Source organism: Adiantum capillus-veneris, chromosome 10, assembly GCF_014529385.1.
Source record: "Adiantum capillus-veneris isolate H3 chromosome 10, ASM1452938v2, whole genome shotgun sequence".
NCBI lineage: Eukaryota > Viridiplantae > Streptophyta > Polypodiopsida > Polypodiales > Pteridaceae > Adiantum > Adiantum capillus-veneris.
Genome location: NC_140940.1, coordinates 10,492,942 through 10,511,987, shown reverse-complemented (window position 1 = coordinate 10,511,987; position 19,046 = coordinate 10,492,942). Strand labels below are relative to the sequence as shown.

General features: G+C 48.1%; 1 protein-coding gene across 1 annotated transcript; it reads left to right on the top strand.

The window, feature by feature from the left end:
* The first annotated feature begins 13,304 nt into the window (after positions 1-13,304).
* LOC147448440 (uncharacterized) lies at positions 13,305-14,932 on the top strand. Its single transcript, XM_086521058.1, has one exon. It carries the CDS (start codon positions 13,320-13,322, stop codon positions 14,625-14,627), a length of 1,308 nt encoding a protein of 435 aa, XP_086377184.1. The 5' UTR covers positions 13,305-13,319; the 3' UTR covers positions 14,628-14,932.
* Positions 14,933-19,046: the final 4,114 nt, after the last annotated feature.

The window sequence follows — 19,046 nt, the reverse complement described above, 5'->3', positions numbered from 1 at the left end:
TATCTATACTCGGATGTCTCCAGTGAGAAAAACCTTCTCACTTAAAATTCCAGTAATTCATTTAGAATCATTTTCCTAGTGTCCCAAGCGAGAAAACCCTCACTTATAAATCCAATAATTCATTGAGAATTATTTTTCTATCAGACAAAGCTTAGCAACAGCCGAACCATCCCAACGAGGGGATTTCCAACGTCCCAAAAGTTTAAGACTTTGATCCAGTTGTGCCAAAGTAAAAGGCTCTTCTATGTTCAAAGCCTCTTGATCCGAGAGAATAGATTGAATCTAAGCCATCAACGTTGCCCTAGTATGTATGATATGTTGATTGGGAACTGTAGGAGCGGCAAACAAAGTACGGTAATGAGCTGAAAAAGCATGAGAAAACTGATGCATTATTGGCCATCCATTCTCCAGATTCTAACCAAACACGCTTGATTGATTCCTCTTGTCTAGCTTGATGTAAGCTTATGAAGAATTGTTTTGAAGATCATCCTTTATCCATGAATGTCGCTTGCCTTGCTCGAATTTGCCATTTCTTTAACTTGCGATGGTCATTAGTCATCAGACAAGACTTTGCTTGATACAATCGTTGCAGTTTTCCCTTAGTCAAAGGCCTTTATCTGCTAATTAATTCAATTGTTGACATGAAAGTTTTGATGAAGAAAACTGCTCTCGTTGCTCGTGGATGAACCACATACCATAATCTTCGATGACAGATTGCATTCGCATCACAAAATGAAACCAAGGAGTATTAGGATTAAGCCTATTTGATAAAGCAAAGAAACAATTACAACGTCCACCATATGCCTAAAAGCTTCATGCGATGAATAAGCGTGATTTACATGTAATAACCGTTTCCTTTGGAGATGAGGATCATCCACGGGCATACCAAAGTAGAGGCCCAACCATAGAGGACTATGACGTGATAGCTGAAAAGAACAGTCCACCCACATCTTACATACAAAATGATCATATTGTGATGCATTTAGCATATACCAACGATCTAATATTGCTCGGTAAGAGACAAATCTTGTTTGCGAAAATCTGAATCCTGAGACATGCGGCTTTGTATGCGTCCATAAATCCAATGACAATGCGAGAGAAGTGAAATTGTTCCATGCTATTCGTTCTCTAGCGAGCATATGAGAGTGGCCAGAAGTGTTATCATAAGGCGATGGAGCATTATTGAAATCTCTTGCCAGGAAAGCATTGTGACACCAAGGATTACGCAGAAGATATCCCTAAAGTTGAGCTCTATGCATAGAGGCACTATGAGCATAAATCCTTGCAAATTCATAGATTTCACATTGAACGAGACATTGTATTACCATCCATCGACCGATGGGATCATTAAAAGCAATATCTGGATTCAAATCTTATCGCCTAGCATCACAACTCCAGAATACCTCGAACAAATTAGGTCACCTTGGAGGAGCTTGTTTTTGTCAAGCGTGAAACAAGGGATTTTCAATCACGTACGTTTGAATCTTGCCAGAGTACTGCACCTTGTGTTTAGGGGGTCGCATGGGGATAAATTACCTCTCTACATAAGGTGTCGGCATTTGCTCCTTAACTGTTGCACTGCCCACAAGGCCCCTGTGCCAATACAGGGGTCTACTAGGAGATTCTATTTTGTTATGGGTAATACACCACACGGCTTTTCAAGAACATTTTTTCCAACAAAAGAAAATAAAGACGCACGATGGGCATACTTAATACTTCTTCTAGCTCATAGGTCAAATTTGAAGCATTTGTTGGTATTTATACTAAAAAATTCAATATTTTACTAGTTTTCTTGAAGACAAGCTCGGAATGTAGTCATAATTTTGCAATTTAGCCGGTAAAGATACACTAAACCACAGTTTTTTTCAAACGCTTCATTGCATTGGCCATTTGTGGCCCTCTTGTAATGGAAGCTAAGAGACAGTTCACAAGGTTATTGATTTGCAAATGGCAACAATGAAATTTTAGTTTATTTGGTGTGAGAAACGAGAACATGAACATATAATTTTTTAGATTTTTTTGAAATACTAGCAAGAGAACTATAACTGCTTTGCATATATGTACATAATGCCAGATGAGCTTCCGTTTGTCATGGTTGCATAAACCTCGCACATTGTAAGTCATGCACTCTAGAGGATGATGCATAGTACAAGAGGATATATAGATGGCCAAAGAACAAGAAAAGTCCAACTATCAAGCCGTGCCGTCACCATCAAGCGCAACAATTCCCGAAGAAGAGGGCTCGAAATGAGCATCTACGACCGAACGTGGTGAGGCATTTTTAACAAGAGCATTTTTATAAGAAACAGGTGTGTGTGCGCGCACACACAAACACACAGTTTTTCATAATACTTACAAAACTAGTGGGAAACCTTAGGATGAAGGAAAACCTACAAAGAAGATAATGTACAAAGTAGAGTCTTACCACGTACCTCTCCTCGACAGGACGGCTGCCAATAATCTTGCAGTGACAGAGGTGGCTTGAAGGCGTTCCACCTTTGCTGCGAGTCTTGCTTGCACTGCTGGCGATAGAGTAAGTCGGATGGTGGGCTCGGCGGGGTTGGACGAGGGGGCTTCATCTAAGTCCCTTTGTGGTAGGGCACGAGCTTCCATCTGTGTCTACTACTGCTGATGAACGGAATGTCGACGCCCCCTTATCTGCTCCAGAAGACCTCCCTTAGAAGGAGGGGCCGTAACAAGGTAGGGGAGTCAACACAGCGAGAGCCGATGGGAAATGGGGAGGGGAGGGGGGGGGGGAGGAGGATGGATGGGGAGGGGGAGGGGGATGGACGGGGAGGGGGAGGGGGAGTGTAGGCCAGCGGGCAGAAAGGGGGGGGAGGCTGTGAGCGCGGTGGGATATGGGGCTGCAGAGGCGAAAGGGGAGCCGGGAGGGCAGCGCGAGCAATTGGGGGGGGGGATGGGGGCGATGATGGCGTGGGGGTGAAGGCTGCGGGCAGGCGAGCGGGGGGGAGGTGTGTAGGGGTGAGGAGTAGAGCAGCGAGTATTCTTACTTTTGTCTCGAAGTTAAGCTAGGATTCCCAGGGGGAAACTTGCTGCCCAGGGTAAGGAAAAGCAGTGCACATGGTGCAATTGCAATTCTACCAACTTTGTGCTATCTTATTTTGAGAGTGTGATTAAAGACTACAAGTAGTTTTGTGAAACGACCTGCTAGAGATCTCGGTTCTGATAGTCTTTATTTTCTTGTGATCTGCTCTTAACAGGTTTTGTGAAAGATCTCAAGCTTTAATACACGGAGATCTACACTCTGGATCCGTTATGGCTACAGTGTCATCCACAAAAGTTATAGATCCAGAATTTGCGTTTTATGGGCCCATTGGATTTGATGTTGGTGCCTTCCTAGGAAATCTTTTATTGGCGTATTTCTCTCAAGATGGGCATGCAGACAAACAAAATGATCGGCAGGTGAACATTATGTTTTTGTCATTTTTTATTTTCAAGCACGATGAAGTATGCTTTTTCTACTTGCTAATCTCATAAAATTTCATAAGATAGCTATGGAAGGTGAATGGGTATACACTTATGCCGCTTAAAAAGGTTTGCTGTATAAAGCAGTTTTTCAGGGCGATGGTCTGTGTATGTGCTCAGATGCTGTGAAAGTTAATATAGTTGGTCTGCGCAAATACCCAGAATGCATGACATCAAAGATACGCATTGGAAAATGGAAAATCTCGCTGAGGATAAGTCTTAAGTCGTAGTTTGATATATGGGCTAGTGTTGGGTGATTGCACTCGTGAGCTGGATGTCTTTCGTGCCATTAACCTCTCGGTACTGTACTCTTCTTACTTGTAAGTGTAGTCTGCACTTCTTTCTCAAGTGTGATTCTGATAGCAGTCTGCCTTTAGTTTAGACAGTGGATTCCTCTCCTTGTATCTCTTGAATATTTCCATACATTTCACAGCTGAGAAATATAATTAGTTGATATTACTTCAATAATACCTTTCAAGAAATAAAAAATAGCACGGAGTATAGCTCCAGAGTGAGGCCTTGTAATTTTACACTTGTTTCTTAAGTGTCAGCGTGAGGCATGGCTGCAATCCATGGAAGCATGCATATAGTAGACTTGACAGTGAGGGTGACTAGGGATGCGGCTTTCGAGGTTGTTACAAAATGTTCGAGAAATGCTGAAGATAACATTGCATGATGTCAACTTTTATAAGTTTTTTTTTTCTATTGTGTTCTGTGGTCACTTGTTTCAAAAAGTTTTGTGCTTTGTTTTCCTTATAGTTTTGTCTTAGTTGAGGCTTTAAGATAGAGCAAGGTTATCCTTGTTGATTGAAGAGTTGCAAGGTGCTACGTAGCCACAAGTATTCTACCTTGATAGAGAAGGATCTATGATGAAATGTTTCCCAATTCCCCCTTTAGTAATGTAGTGCTGTTTCTTTTATGCTTTATATGTCTGTTTATTTGTCACCTTCCTTTAAAATAAAAAGAATACATCTTATCTTAACTCTATACCGGTATACAGTTTTACTGTCTCAATTTGCCTTCTTACGTCTTTTCATACAATATGAGAGTAAATCACCGAAGAGTCATTGCATGGGAGGTAAAGGGGGTCCTGATTTTGATTGTCTCCTGCATAAGGCATTGGAGTAAGGAGGTAGTGGTCTTGAGGCCAAGTTGTGGTGCGAGAGAGTCCTCTTGTGGCAAGAAGTTACGTGATAATTACTTTGTGGTGTTACAACTGCCTTCTGGTTGCAGGCTGTGGCCCTGATTGGGTCATATAAATTCTTGAGGGTAATGTCTGTAGTTCTGGCAGTGTTATGATATTTCGAAGATACAGAATATACACCTCGACATCCAAGTTTATTTTTGGCATCTTACAACATGCCTTAGAGGTGTACAAATTTTTGAATCCAATTTTTTAGCTTATAAATGGGTCCCTCCACTGAAGAGCCTCATGACGTCCTTTTCAGCTTTTCGTTTTAAAAAGACTTAATTTAGTTTGTAAATGGTCCCTTGATTCTTCATTTAGGGCCATGACTTCCTGTTCAACTTTTTGTTTTAAATTGCCAACGTAAGTCTTCACCTTGTTTAACCAAATTTCTTTGGAAGCTTCTTGCAAGGCCTCTTGCTTGCAAAGTGGAAGTGAAGGTGAGTGAAAATATCATTCAAGTGAAGACTCATTATTGTCTTGATGATGTGTTTGATAAAACAACATAAGACATGGTTTGGTAGGGTACATTTTCTGCCACACTATGGAACCGTGTGGCTGGCTGCGGTCATTTTTTGATGGAAGATTTTGCATCATCAGAACAACAGAAGAAGTGATTTGGCAGGGTATATTTGCTGGAATAATAGGGAACCACGTGGGACTCGTAATCGGCAGCATATCGATGTTGCAAACAAAATTATGGTATTTGAAGGGATCTTTTTTGTAATCAATGCAAGGAGATAAGGGGAATGTAATGGAATGGTAAGATGCATGGCAACATACAGTTAGCATGTTCTTCTGTGTGTGCTTTCTTTCGGTTTTAATTACGGTGAATCGAGGATGATTGCTTTGATTTCACAAGGTAGTCTCTGACAGATTTCAGAGTTAAGGAGAGCTTGAGTATAAACTCTCAGCTCTGGCACCTCTATAGTTTTCTCTGACTGGCTGGTTTTCTCCCCATCAAAGATTCTCTTTATGGATCAGGGCTGCTGATTTTCTCTTTCAGTTCTTGGGAAATTGAGGGAACCTCTATTTTTGCTGCTTTTTCTTGAACAGCCAGCTTTGAGGTGGCTCCTTAAATTTGATGGTAATTCAGATCCACAAAAAGCTGGGCCACTTTTGCACATCAAAGGCATAGAATCCAAGCACAGTAGGGACGAGAGAAACGGTCTCAAGAAGTGCGTAGTGCGGCTAGGAAAGCGCCGGGCCTCTGACTATGAGGGTTCAAAGAAAAATCAAGCGATTTGTAGAACCTTTGAAGCTAAAGACATTGTCGAAAAGACCAAAACTCCAGCCATGAAATCATCACTCTAGAAAATAAACAAGATCAACTCAAAGCTCTTGTGTGTGTGATGATTTGGTGTAACCTTGTTCCCAATTGCATCGATACGGTGCTCTTTTGCCCCGACAAAACCCTACATTTATGGATCAATTCTTTGTCGTGACCATTTCATGGAAGCTTAAGAACTTCATTAGAGAAACCCAAGTGATTACTTGAAGAGGGGAAACCCTAATTGGTGGCCTCACAGCCTCGAACATGCAGCGGAAATAACACGAGACTGCACTAGCACCGTGACTTGAAATTGCAGTATCTCCTTTTGTTAGATATCCAAATGAGTTCATTTTTAGCTCTATAAACTCTTTCAGGTTGAACAAGGATGGCATTGTCACAGGTTTAGGCACCCCAAGTCGAGAATCCAACATGACACGCGAGAGAATCGCTTAAAATACTTCACAGATTTAAAATCACAATTCAATATAGAATCGTCGCTCGCTGCTGCTGCCGTACGTGATAGCCATTGCCATCGCCCCCCCCCCCCCCCCCCCTCCCTTTTCCAACTCCCTCTCGTGCTACCCTGCCAGCCCGCGGCTCCTCTCACACACCTCCTTTGGTGTTGCCCTGTCTCCCCCTTGCGCTACCCTCCATTGCTGCCCGCAGCCGGCCCTCGCCCATCCCCCCTCTCCTCCCCCCTGTTTACTCTCCCAAGTTCGCCCTTGGTGGTGTTTCCCAGTAGCTTCGTTTCAGCCTGTCGTCTCATTTCGCTCCCTTTTGACGCCTTCGTTGTCGCTATTACAACAGCAGCAGACATAGATGGAGGGCTCTGCTCCGCCTCAGAGGGACTCGATGGAAGCCCCCTCGCCTGACCCTGCGGAACCCACCATCTGACTTGCTCTTTCGCCGGACAGAGCAAGCGAGCTTAGAGGCAGAGGTGGCATGCCTTCAGGCCACCTCCGTTATCTGCATGATTCTCGGCACCAGACCCAGCAGAGGAAAGGTGCATGATCTCCTCCAGGCCCGCCTTTTAGCAGAGGTGGACAAGATCCTCGATGTTCAGCTGCTCGGGTGTGGCTACTACCAGATAGAGTTTGAGACCCCCGAGATGGCATCCAAGGTCATTGCGATGAGCCCCCTGGACATCCGAGTAGTTCGAGCTCATTTTCGACAGTGGCACCATGATTTCGACCCAGCTACCGACGTTCTTGTCGAGGAGGCAGACCTTCCCATCTTAGTCTGCTTCCCTGGCTTGAGAAGGGAGTACCTTCCGCTCCTTTCCAGGATAGGCTGAGAGATTGGGACTGTTCTGGAGACACCTCACACGACAACCTGTATAGCTGCCAAGGTAGCTGGCATTCCCACAATACGTGTTCTCGTGCGGGACACCCACACCCTCCCGAAGGTCATTCTACTACCTCGGATGAGTGGTGGTTGGTTCCGCCAGAGCATGGAGTATTCGGGCCTCCCGAATTAGTGTTTCATTTGTCGTTAGATGGGCCATCTTGCGAAGGCCTGTCCACAGAGGAGACCCCGACCTTCAACTCAGGCTCAGCCCCATCCTCCAAGGGCTAGCCAATAGCAACAGGCAGCGTCACAGGGTACACATGTAGAGCCACCCTCCAAGCTTGGGGCTCAAGCGGAGGAGGGCTGGTACCAGGTTCATGGTCGGTGTCGACAAGGGTCACCACGTCAGCCTGGCACTCAGAGTGGCCCCCAGGCTTCAGGCCAGCAGCAGTGGGTTCTCACAGGGAACTGTTTCGATCTTGTTCAGCAGGAAGAGGTCCTAGCTCCACCCTCCATCTTAGCCTCACCTCCGACAGCCCTTCCCCCCCTCCCCCCCTCCCTCGAGTTCCGTTCCGCTCCGCCCCACCTCGCCCTTCTCCCTCTGCCGCTCCCCGCTCCCCCCACTCCTTCTCCTGCTAGACCCTTGCTTCTACGTCTCCTTCCGCTCCCACCCCTTGGCTGCTAGGAGATCTCTTGGTAGCGCTTTTGCCACGAGTCGCTTGGCGAGAGAGGGACAGCCTTTCTTGCGACCCCCCTTCTGGTGCAGACGTCTCTCTCTCTCTCTCTCTCTCTCTCTCTCTCTCTCTCTCTCTCTCTCTCTCTCTCTCTCTCTCTCTCTCTCTCTCTCTGCCCTGCCCTGTTCTGCAACCCCGCTCGCAACCTCTGCTCTCCACCCGCTCCTGTTGCCCTCCCCTGCTGCCTCGCGCCCTGCCTTGTTCTGCAGCCCCGCTCGCGACCTCTGCTCTGCACCCCGCTGCTCTCTCTCTCTCTCTCTCTCTCTCTCTCTCTCTCTCTCTCTCTCTCTCTCTCTCTCTCTCTCTCTCTCTCTCTCTCTCTCTCTCTCAGCGCGCCCACCAGCCTCCTGCCACGAGCTCCCTCTCAGCCCCCGCCACAGCTCTGCCCATCGCCATCTACAGCCCATGGCCCAGCGCTGCTATACCTCCATTCAGCTCCTGCATTACACATGGCTGCAAATCGCTGAATAGTGGTAAAACAGCCCACTGTGTAGCAAACCAGCCAGCCCCCCGCCACTGTATGGCCACATAGCTCTCTCTCTTTCTCCCCCATGGACCATGGCGACCCCCACTCCATCCGCAACAAAAGTTGGCAGGGGGCTCATGACGACCCCCCTCGCCCGGTACCGCCGCCGTAACAAAGTCTTAGAGGAGCTACTTGCCTCAATCCGCCGGGAAATGGAAGGGATACTCCAAGCGGAGATCGTGCAGGCCACCGGAGTGATGCACCAATACATCACCGATTTGCGAAAGGAGAATGAAGCTCTTAGGATTGAGCTTGGGGAGACCAAGAAGGAGATAGAGCTTCTACGAGCCTCGATCATTGTGGCCTGGGAAGATGGAGAGATCTCACACGTGGAGACTATTAAAGAAGACTTGAAGAAGGAGTTGCACACCGAGATGGAGGCTACCCAGGGGAAATGGGTGGAGCTGGTCCGCAAGACCATCAAGCAGGAGGTCAAGGAGGATGCCGTACGTGAGGAGCACATCAGAGTCCAGGACACCCTGGACGAGGAGAGGTTGAGGCAGGCTCGACGCCTCAACATCCGTGTGACCGGCCTGGCAGAGGGACCTTCACCAGAGAGAGATGTCGAGGAGCTATGCAAACGGCTCGACTTTGGAGAGACCATGCCCTTCACCCGTGCATGGAGAGCAGGACGGGACTCCTCGAGAGCATGGGCTTTGGTGCTGCAGATGCGGTCCCCGCAGGAGAGAGTTGCTTTCTTTTGAAAGCGAGTCCTGATCCGCACGCTTCCAGGCAGCCCCATCTACATCGACGAGGATCTGACGAGAATGCAAGTCGAGCACCGCCGTACCTGCATGCCTCAGATATTACAGGCGAGGAGAGAGGGCCAAAAGGCCTTCTACAGAGATGGCCGTATTTTTGTGGATGGGCGCCCCATGAAATAGGGGCACGCGGCCTATGGGACGCCGCTGGGACCGGAGATACTTCTCAGAGGAGCAGTGTGGAACTGCAATGGGTCATTGTGGACTCGCCCCAATAGACTGGAGGAGCTTATAGAGGACCACGACTTCATTTGCATCACTAAGACCCATGAGAGCCCTGAAGGGGGCTACCAGCCATTGCAGGCTTCAGATGGGAGTCAGTCTTTCGAGCTACCACTCGCCGCGGCACTTCACGAGGATCCGGTGGGGTGGCCATATTATTTCGCCGTTCCATCAGCAGTCATATACAAATTGTGAGCCGAGATGAGGAGGCGCGTTTTCTATGGGTACGCCTGGAGATAGACCGCGAGCATTGGGTCTATATCGCCATTTGCTACTTTCCACCACGAGGCTCCTCATATGCGAGCACTGATGGGCACGCACGGGAGGGGGATTCCCCTTATACACCACTCTTAGATGACATACTCCGCTCCTCAGCACTCGGAGAGGTCTTCCTTATGGGAGACTTCAACGGGCGCACCCAGACCAGGCAGTGTGAGCTCTATGATATGGACCACCCAGAGATTATGAGCAGTTTAGACCCAGAGGAGATGGGGATTCGCAGACTGTCAGCAGACTCAGGGCAGGATACCACCGGATACGGCAGTCACCTATTGTAGCTTGGTAGCCGACATCATCTCGTTATTTATAACGGGATGCAGAGGTGGCCAGATTCGAGCGGGCTCACTTGTTTCCCTCACGGGGGGGGAGAGAGTACTGTCGACTACATTCTTGGGAGTCTTCTGGGGGCCTAGCTTCTCCGATCTTTCAGTGTTGGGAGACGTCCTATCGACGTAGACCACACTTTCCTCACTTTCACACTCACCTCCCATTTGTCACACACACCCACCCCACTCACACAGCCACATACCACTATTCATTTTACACACGAGCTCTCTCATGTCTATGCACACCATCTCCGCACACATCTCCTATCTCTCGACCCACATGCCCCCCTAGAATCACTCACATCAGATCTTACCTCCATGATTCACACATCTGCCATTCAGAGCCTCACCACACACGCACACATGCACCCCGCACAGGTTCCATGCCATGGAACAGCTGGTATGACGATGATTGCAGAGCATTACGACATCAGCTCAGAGAGGATGAGGCCCACGGGGTACTCACACACCGCCAGGCTCAACACCAAATGCAGTCTCTCACCCGCCATAAAAAGCGGGAATGGGAGGAGCAGCAGTACTAGGACTTATATCACTTGCTCATGAGCCGAGATAGTGCAGAGGCATGGCGCCGCATCCGCGAGCGCAGGCCACCGACATCGATCGAGGACCTGGACACATGGTACCGCTATACAGAGAACCTTTACCAGATACCAGGACAGCCACCGATACCCCTGCCACAGGGACCACGCCCCACCACTTCATCCTTCTTCACATCAGAGATGGTAGCTTGAGCCATCCGGCATCTACAGCATGGTAGAGCTCGAGACCAGACCGAGCTACAGGCCGAGCATCTGATTTATGGGAGAGAGACCTTGGCACCTTTCATAGCTCATCTCTTTAACCGCGCACTTGTGGAGGGATTTCCAGACTTGTGGATACAGCACATCATTGTACCTATACACAAGTTTGGAGACACCATGGATCCCAACACATACAGGACTATTATGATTGGCCACATGTTGGCCAAGCTCTATGGCGCGGTTTTAGAGGAGGAGCTTAGCACCAGAGCAGAGGCAGCAGGCATCCGAGTTGCAGGACAGGCTGGGTTCCGTCGCACATACTCTACCATTGATCATATCTGCACGCTACGCTGCATGATCGACCAGGCGCGAGTGAGGAAGAGGAGGCTTTACTGTTGCTTTGTGGACTTTCGCAAAGCATTTGATATAGTGCCACGTGAGCGACTCTTCAGGCGACTACTCTCACTTGGGCTTGAGGAGGAGATGATATGGGGCATATATACACTTTATGAGCAGGTATGTGGGCGAGTACGGTGTCCAGGAGGCACTACAGAGCATAGTTACCCGGAACGCGGAACGGGAACGGCGACGGGATCCCCGCGGAACGGGGGAACGGCTAGGGTTCGGAACGGGAACGGCGCGGAACGGGGGGTATAAAAAACACCCAAATAGTGCATTTTTTAGCTTCTTGTGTTTAAATACAAGGAGTATTAGAGTGCTTTGACTCTAATACTCACAAAAAACTCGTTTTGAAGACCATTCAATCTTGCTATGACTAGATGATGTGAGAGAGAGAGAGAGAGAGAGAGGGAGAGACTCGAGAGAGTGAGAGGGAGAGGGAGAGATTTGAGAGAGTGGGAGGGAGAGGAAGAGAGCTTGAAGGCTTAAAGCCTTGAGCCTTGAGAGAGTGAGTCTTGAGAGGGAGAGATCTTGAGAGTCTGAGAGGGAGAGAGCTTGAGCCTTGAGCCTTGAGGATTAGCTTGTGGAGAGAAAGGGGGAGGGGGGTGCATTTTATGAGTCCTTGAGGCCTTGCACACTTCAAAAAGAAGCCCAAACATTTACTTCAATTTTTTCAATTTTTGCCAAATTTGTTTGTAGCCGTTGGCTGTTCCAGGGGCATTCCGGAACGTTTTGGGGGCGTTCGGAACGTTCTGGAACGGCCGTTCCGGTTTGCACTGGCCACCCGGAACGTCAAACGTTTCGGGACGTTTCGGAACGTTCGAGAAGGGAACTGCCCCCCGGGAACGCCGGAATGGGGGCTAGGGGGTGTTCCCCAGTAACTATGCTACAGAGACCTTGTTTAGCACCATTGGTGTGAAACAAGGATGTCCACTCTCCCCTACACTCTTTGGGCTCTACATTGATGAGATAGTGGATTTTATTGAGCATAGAGGAGGTGATGGGGTGGGAGATGGGTGGCACCACAGTCCAGGGTAGTTTTCGTTCGACGTACGGAACGTCTAGTACCGTTCGGTCTGACCCGTTCCGTTCAGTTCGTTTAGTACGTTCCGTTCGATCGAAAATTGTAGCCTTTTATGACCATTGGCGGCAGTTTTTGAACGTTGACAATTAACGTTAGTGGGCGTTTAGGGAGCCGTTTTGGAGCATGTTTGCAACCATGTGGCATGTACCAATGCCCATTGCCATGCTTTCTTTCTCACATGCATAATGCCCCATGCTCTCCCTCTCCCATGCTCTTCCTCTTCCTATAATCTATTTAAGCAACTCCTCCACCTTGTTCTCCAACACAACTTACAAGCTACAAGCTCTAGCTACAAGAGGAAGATGATGAGAGCACTAGTGACCAGTGACTAGAAGCTGTTAGACTAGTTACTTTAGACTTCACCTTTTAGTCTCTCTATTATGGTGTGCCACTTTTTGAGTACTTTGTAGCTTCAGTCCCCCCACTTTTTTGTATCATCTTGAGTCTTGACTCTTTACTTATCAATGATCATTTGTGGTTTATGTAATGCTCATTCTCTTTAGTCTTTTGAGTCCTGACTCTTTACATTGTAGTATTGTAAATTGTAATCTATACAAATGTCAAGTTTCTTGAAGGCATAAGCCTTAGACTTACGAATTATTTGTTTTTTTTTTAATTTTGAACGTACATAACGTCATCGTACATCATAAATTTTTTTTAGTTCGTTTAGTACCGCACATCGTCGTACGTGTACAAAACGTACGGGATCGTACGAGACCACTATGCCACAGTCCATATACTATTATATGCCGATGATATTGTACTCATATCAGAGTCAGCAGAGGGGCTGCGTCAGCATCTACTTGGGCTTGATGACTTTTGTGTGCAGCGAGGGCTCTCAGTGAACCTTGGGAAAACCAAGGTTCTCATCTTTCATACATCAGCACGGATCAGATGAGAGAGCTCTTTCACAGCAAGCAGGGGGCAGTATCGAGGTTGTAGGCTCATATGTCTACCTCGGGGTGACTTTTACGACGGCATCAGGGGACTTTTCCATGACACAGGCAGCCAGAGACAGACTGACCAGGGGGTACTCCGCACTCGCACAGATGGAGAGACAGTGCCACCAGGCACACTTTCAGGAGCCCCGTACGAAGGGGTGGTTTTTTGACACTTTGGTTACACCGGCTCTTATGTATGGGGCAGCCATATGGGGACCTGGCTTGGCAGACTCGATCTGGCCTTTGATAGAGCGCCCACAGGTACTGATGATCTCCAGGATGATCCGCAGCAAGTCGTCCGTTCCACATGATATAGTCAGAGCAGAGCTAGCAGTCCCACCTATGCTAGTAGAGGCACTGTTTCAGACGGTTTGCTTGTTACATAGATTACAGAGTATGGATAGGGACCGCATTGCCTATCGAGCACTACAAGCATCACAGTCTACAGCACTGGCGGGAGATGCCTCTTCTTGGTATGCACAGACCAGCGAGTGGTTCACTAGACATGGGCTTGATATAGATCGACTACCACCCCTCCAGTATGACATCCATGCACCTACTTATACTCTCACTCATCAGGAGAGGAATAGGATCATCAGGCAGGAGATTTCGCATATTTACATTGAGAGGACATGGATCAGCCCCAGGCAGCCACTACCGACGAAAATGCTTCACTACCATGAGCATTTTCTCCAGATATCAGATTGGGGCTTCATAGACACCCCTCAGTATATGCAGCAGTACATGCCACATCACCTACGGGTAGCCATCGGCCAGCTCCGAGTCTCATCACACCAGCTTGAGATTGAGCGGGGCAGAGCCAGAGGCATACCACGAGAGAACCGGACTTGCCCAGTGTGTCAGACAGAGGTGGAGACGGAGGAGCACTTCATGCTACGATGCCCAGCTTACTCAGAGCTTAGACAGAGATTTGGGATTGAGGGCACTCTCCAAACATGCATGAGGAGGAGAGATCAAACTCATGTGGGCCATTTCATCACAGGAGCACTCCACATACGTGAGGAGTCTACACGACCACGACCACATGACACTGGAGGTGTTCAGCAGACGATCACTCAGTTTTTCCAGAGAATGACTTCAGGGGATCCCACACCGCCAACGACGACTAGGTTGACACTCGAGCAGGCAGAGGCACAGCGAGCACGACGCCGACCCCGGGAGTCAGGATACCGACGGCCCCGTCTATACCAGCAGGATATACTGAGGATCCGTACACTTCATGAGCAGCAACTGGAGAGGGCCCGCTCCACCACACATTGGAGCACCCACTTACATCGGGTTTTTCAGCCCCTCCCCCCCATGTACCACTTTTTATACCCATCACCCATTACACACTACTAGCCAGCTCTGATATGGGTATGCCCTCACACTTTTACTTTCACTCAGCACGAGGTAGTCATTTTCTGCTGTGACAGAGCTACATCCATAGCCATGTATTCATATGGTCAGTATCTGCCGTGCCAGAGCCATATATACCCATACCACCACACATTACCATCATACCACCACACTGCACATCCCGGTTCTAGATTAGCTTTCATTTGAGCATTTTATTTTCAGTATTTTCTTTTCCGGACACCCGGACTATCACTAGGTGTACATTGATTTGTCTCATAGGCCGACTTCGGCCTTTAGAAGACATAAATAAAGCTCTCTCTCTCTCTCTCTCTCTCTCTCTCTCTCTCTCTCTCTCTCTCTCTCTCTCTCTCTCTCTCTCTCTCTCTCTCTCTCTCTCTCTCTCTCTCTCTCTCTCTCTCTCTCTCTCTCTCTCTCTCTCTCTCTCTCTCTCTCTCCCTGCCCTGCACTTCGCTCCCGCTGCCCTGCCCCACTCGCGCCCTGCCTTGTTTTGCAGCCCCGCTCACGACCTTTGCTCTGCACCCCGCTCCCGCTGCCTCGCGCCACCTGCCCCCCCCCCCACCTGTTGCATAGTGAGAGAGTTGCGAGCGTAGAGAGAGAAAGAGGGAAAAGTGGCATAGAGAAAGGGGGGGAAAAGTGGCGCAGAGAGAGAAAGAGGGGTAAAAAATGGCGGAGAGAGACAGATGAATAGCGTAGAGAGAGAAAGAGTAGAGAGAGAGTCTCTCTCTGCGTAGAGAGAGAAAGAGAGGAAAAAAAGTGTGCATAGTGTGGGTCTCGTTGGTGACAAGTAAGCATGAGGAAGTAGAGTGACAAAGCCGACCCCTTAGAGGATGCCATTCAAAAGTGCAAAGAAGAGATGACAGAAACATTACCAAGATGAACCGCAACCTGCTGCGCACGATAAAAATGCTTGAAGGGCGTGTGTTGATCCAAGAAAGTAAAATAAATGCACTGGAAGACCGTGTGACGGCTCAAGATGAAGAAATTGTGTCACTCAAGAAGGATCTTGCTGACACACGATCACAAATTACACTTGAAGGAGAATTGCAACCCTCAGTAATAGAAGAACTAAATACGATCAAAGAGCAAGTACGGGCCATCAAAGAGGGAGAAGAGCAGCACAAAGAAATGACGACTTCCTGGGTGGATGTTATCACAAAGACTCAACAGAAGGTAGATGAAGCCGAAAAATGGATCGAGGTTGCCAAGAAAGGAAAAGGCAAAGAAATCACGTCCAAGAAAAATGGAAGCAATGGGGAAACCTCGAAGGAAAGGGCACTCATCCTTCGTTTTCCCTCCATGGAAGCGAAGGACTTTTTGAAGAAAAGGCCAACTCTTAAGAAGACGGGCATCTTTCTCGGGGATGATCTTACCCTCTCGTAGATCGCTCATATGCAGGAGGTAATGCCGGAGATTAGAGCGGCAAGGGAAAAAGGCAAGATTGCCTTCTACCGAGATAGAAGAGTGGTAATACTAGAGCCACGCGCCACATGACAGTGCGAGACCTATGGGACCACACTAAAAGTTGCCACCTAGAACTGTAATGGATCTATGCGCCTTGATGTGGGTGCCTTTGAAGATAGTTTTAACGGGAGAGACATTATCTTCTACCCTAAGACACAGCAGGCCCCTGGGCAGTCTATGCCCCACATTAGTGGATACAGATGGGAGACAGCCTGTAGATAGGAGACACGATCAGAGCACAGAGGGCGGGGCTAAGGAGGAGTGGCAGTGTTATTCAGGGAGGGTTTACAGCCATTGATACATATAGCTCACAGGGATGAGCAAGCCAGGTACATGTGGGTGAGACTGAGAGCAGAGACTGGCAGATATCTCTACATTGCTATTTGCTACTTTCCCCCGAGTACGTTAGTATATGCACCACCCAGAGGACAATCCCACTTCTCTATTTTGGATGATGACATATGGGAATTCTCTAGAGATGGTGACATTATCATTCTAGGGGACTTCAATGCTAGGACTGTCCATCATCAGACAGTATTTTATGATACTTCAGAGGAGATGCTGAGAGAGCTGGATGTTGCAGAGACGAGCCTAACCAGACTATCACAGGATGGGGAACAGACTGAGTATGGACGGCACTTGATAGACATGGGGATTGCACATGGATTGGCCATCTTGAATGGCCTACAGAGATTTCCCGCTGCGGGAGGCTTCACATGCTTTCCAGACAGACACAGAGCCAGCACAGTGGATTATGTCATGGCACAACCAAACCTCATCCCTAGTATCCAGGATCTCCTAGTTGGGCCCAGACCTGTTGAGGTGGCTGTGGATCATGCTACTGTGCCGCTGACCATCTCTTTCCAGTTCAGTGTAGCACACAGTCCACGGGTGGCAGCCGCTACTCGCTATACCATCACACGGGAGCCGGATTGTGTATACATAGACGAGATCTACAGATGCCTATGCACTGAGGACCCAGGGCAACCTTTGGAGAAGCTTACTACTATATTGACACAAACATTACATCATGATGCAGTAGCAAAGGCATACCCACACACCCAGCCCGAGCATAGACGTCGTTCTGGGAGCATGCCTCAGAATAGTTGGTATGATGAGGAATGCCGCCAAATTAGAGCTAGACTTCAGAGGGAGGTGCTTTTGGGAGACATCACTCACAGACAGTCACAGATTGACTTCCGACGCCTAGTGCAGCGGAAAAAGAGGGCATTTTTGGCTCAACTAGAGCAGGATCTCTACCAACTATTCTTGAGTCAGGACTCACGTGAGGCATGGCGGCTCTTTCATGCTGACGTGTCAAAGCCCGCAAGAATGGAGCCAACTTACAGATGCCGGCCGAGGGGCCTAAACCCCAATAAGAACGAGTAAAAAAAAAGGAAGAAGTCCTACCAACTAATGGGGACCCCGTCTGATGGGGCCCCAAGTGACATAAAGGATTAAAATAAAGTAGGACCCAGACACACACAGAAAAGGCTGATGAAGCCGTTGATGACGTGGCAGTTGTACGGAAATCCGAAAATTCTCCAGATTGATGACGTGGCAGACTGTACGGATTTCCGCGTTTTGCTCTTGTTGCTGATGTGGCAATTGTACGAAATTCCATGATTTATGCTGGCATCCTTTTGGCATTGCTTTTGGACTAGAAGCTTTTGAGTTTTGAAGGCTTTTTGTGTAAACTGCTTTTGGGGCCTTAGGGCCTTTAAATATGTACTAAGGGCTCATTCTCTGGCATGCTTCCTGGAGAAGGTGCAGAGTTTGGAGTACCGGCTTGTATTGTGTTGATGCAAAATAAACAAATACTGAAAGTGGCGCCAAGGTTTGGGGCCAATACTCTCTGGGGTGGAATTCCGCCACTCCGTGTCATGTGACACATCCAACCCTATGTGTCCGTGGACAAGCTACAGCATAATAGGGTTCAATTAGTCTACATTAGAAGTGATCTGGCACTTTTTGTGAGTCTATTTGTAGACCGTGCATGCCCAGGCACTTAGTGTAGATGCATATCCTCTTGTTGCACACAACATGATCATAGGCATTCCCATCAGAATCAGTTAGTGGAATTTTCCAGTGATTTTAGCCTATTTTCCCTACTTTTGACATTTTTCACTTATTAATTTAAGTGACTTTCCAACAAAAGTAGGTAGGGCAAATTGAGTAAGTTTGTATATAAGCAAACCCAAGTTAGCACTCAATGGTAGAAGAGGCAGCAGGAGCACTGCTCAACAGGCACCTTCTCAGCAGGATCCCAAGGACTTCTAGTGTTTTTGCTCCACAGCAGCTTGGCTAGCGTTTTTGGACAAGACACAGCAGATCAGCCAGCGTTTTGCTCTTGCAGATCCCTGGCGACAAGACCGCAGCAGATCTGCCTAGCGTTTTGCATTGCAAGGCCATCGGCAGCAGCAGAAGACAGGAACCAGCCCTAGCGTTTTTGGTTTGCAGATAAACCTTAGCGTTTTTGCATATCTTCGCGATCAAAAGCCATACCACCAGCGTTTTCAGTTTTTAGCCTTTAGACATCGTAGATCAAGTCCCGAACCTCGCAGATCTCACCTTCCCGCAGCAGTTCCTCGCCGCACGGTCAATTTCCGCAAGGTTTACAGTTTTAACCCGGAAACGCAGATTTCAGCATTTGCGTTTTCATCGCATCGTCATCATCGACATCGTCATCAACATAGAGTCAGAGTTCAGCAGATAGAAGATTTGCAGATTTCAGCCCATAGCGTTTTTGGACAGCAGAAGAAAGATTGCAGATTTCAGCCCTTAGGTCGACTTCGTCATCCCCGTCGTCATCGTCGACATAGCCTAGACTTGCATCAGTCTCATGCATACCATTTGTACCAGATTGTGCAATCATAAGCAAACCACTCTCGCCGACGAGAGTGGGGCCTTCGGAGGAGGGTTTTACAATGTCTCTGGTGT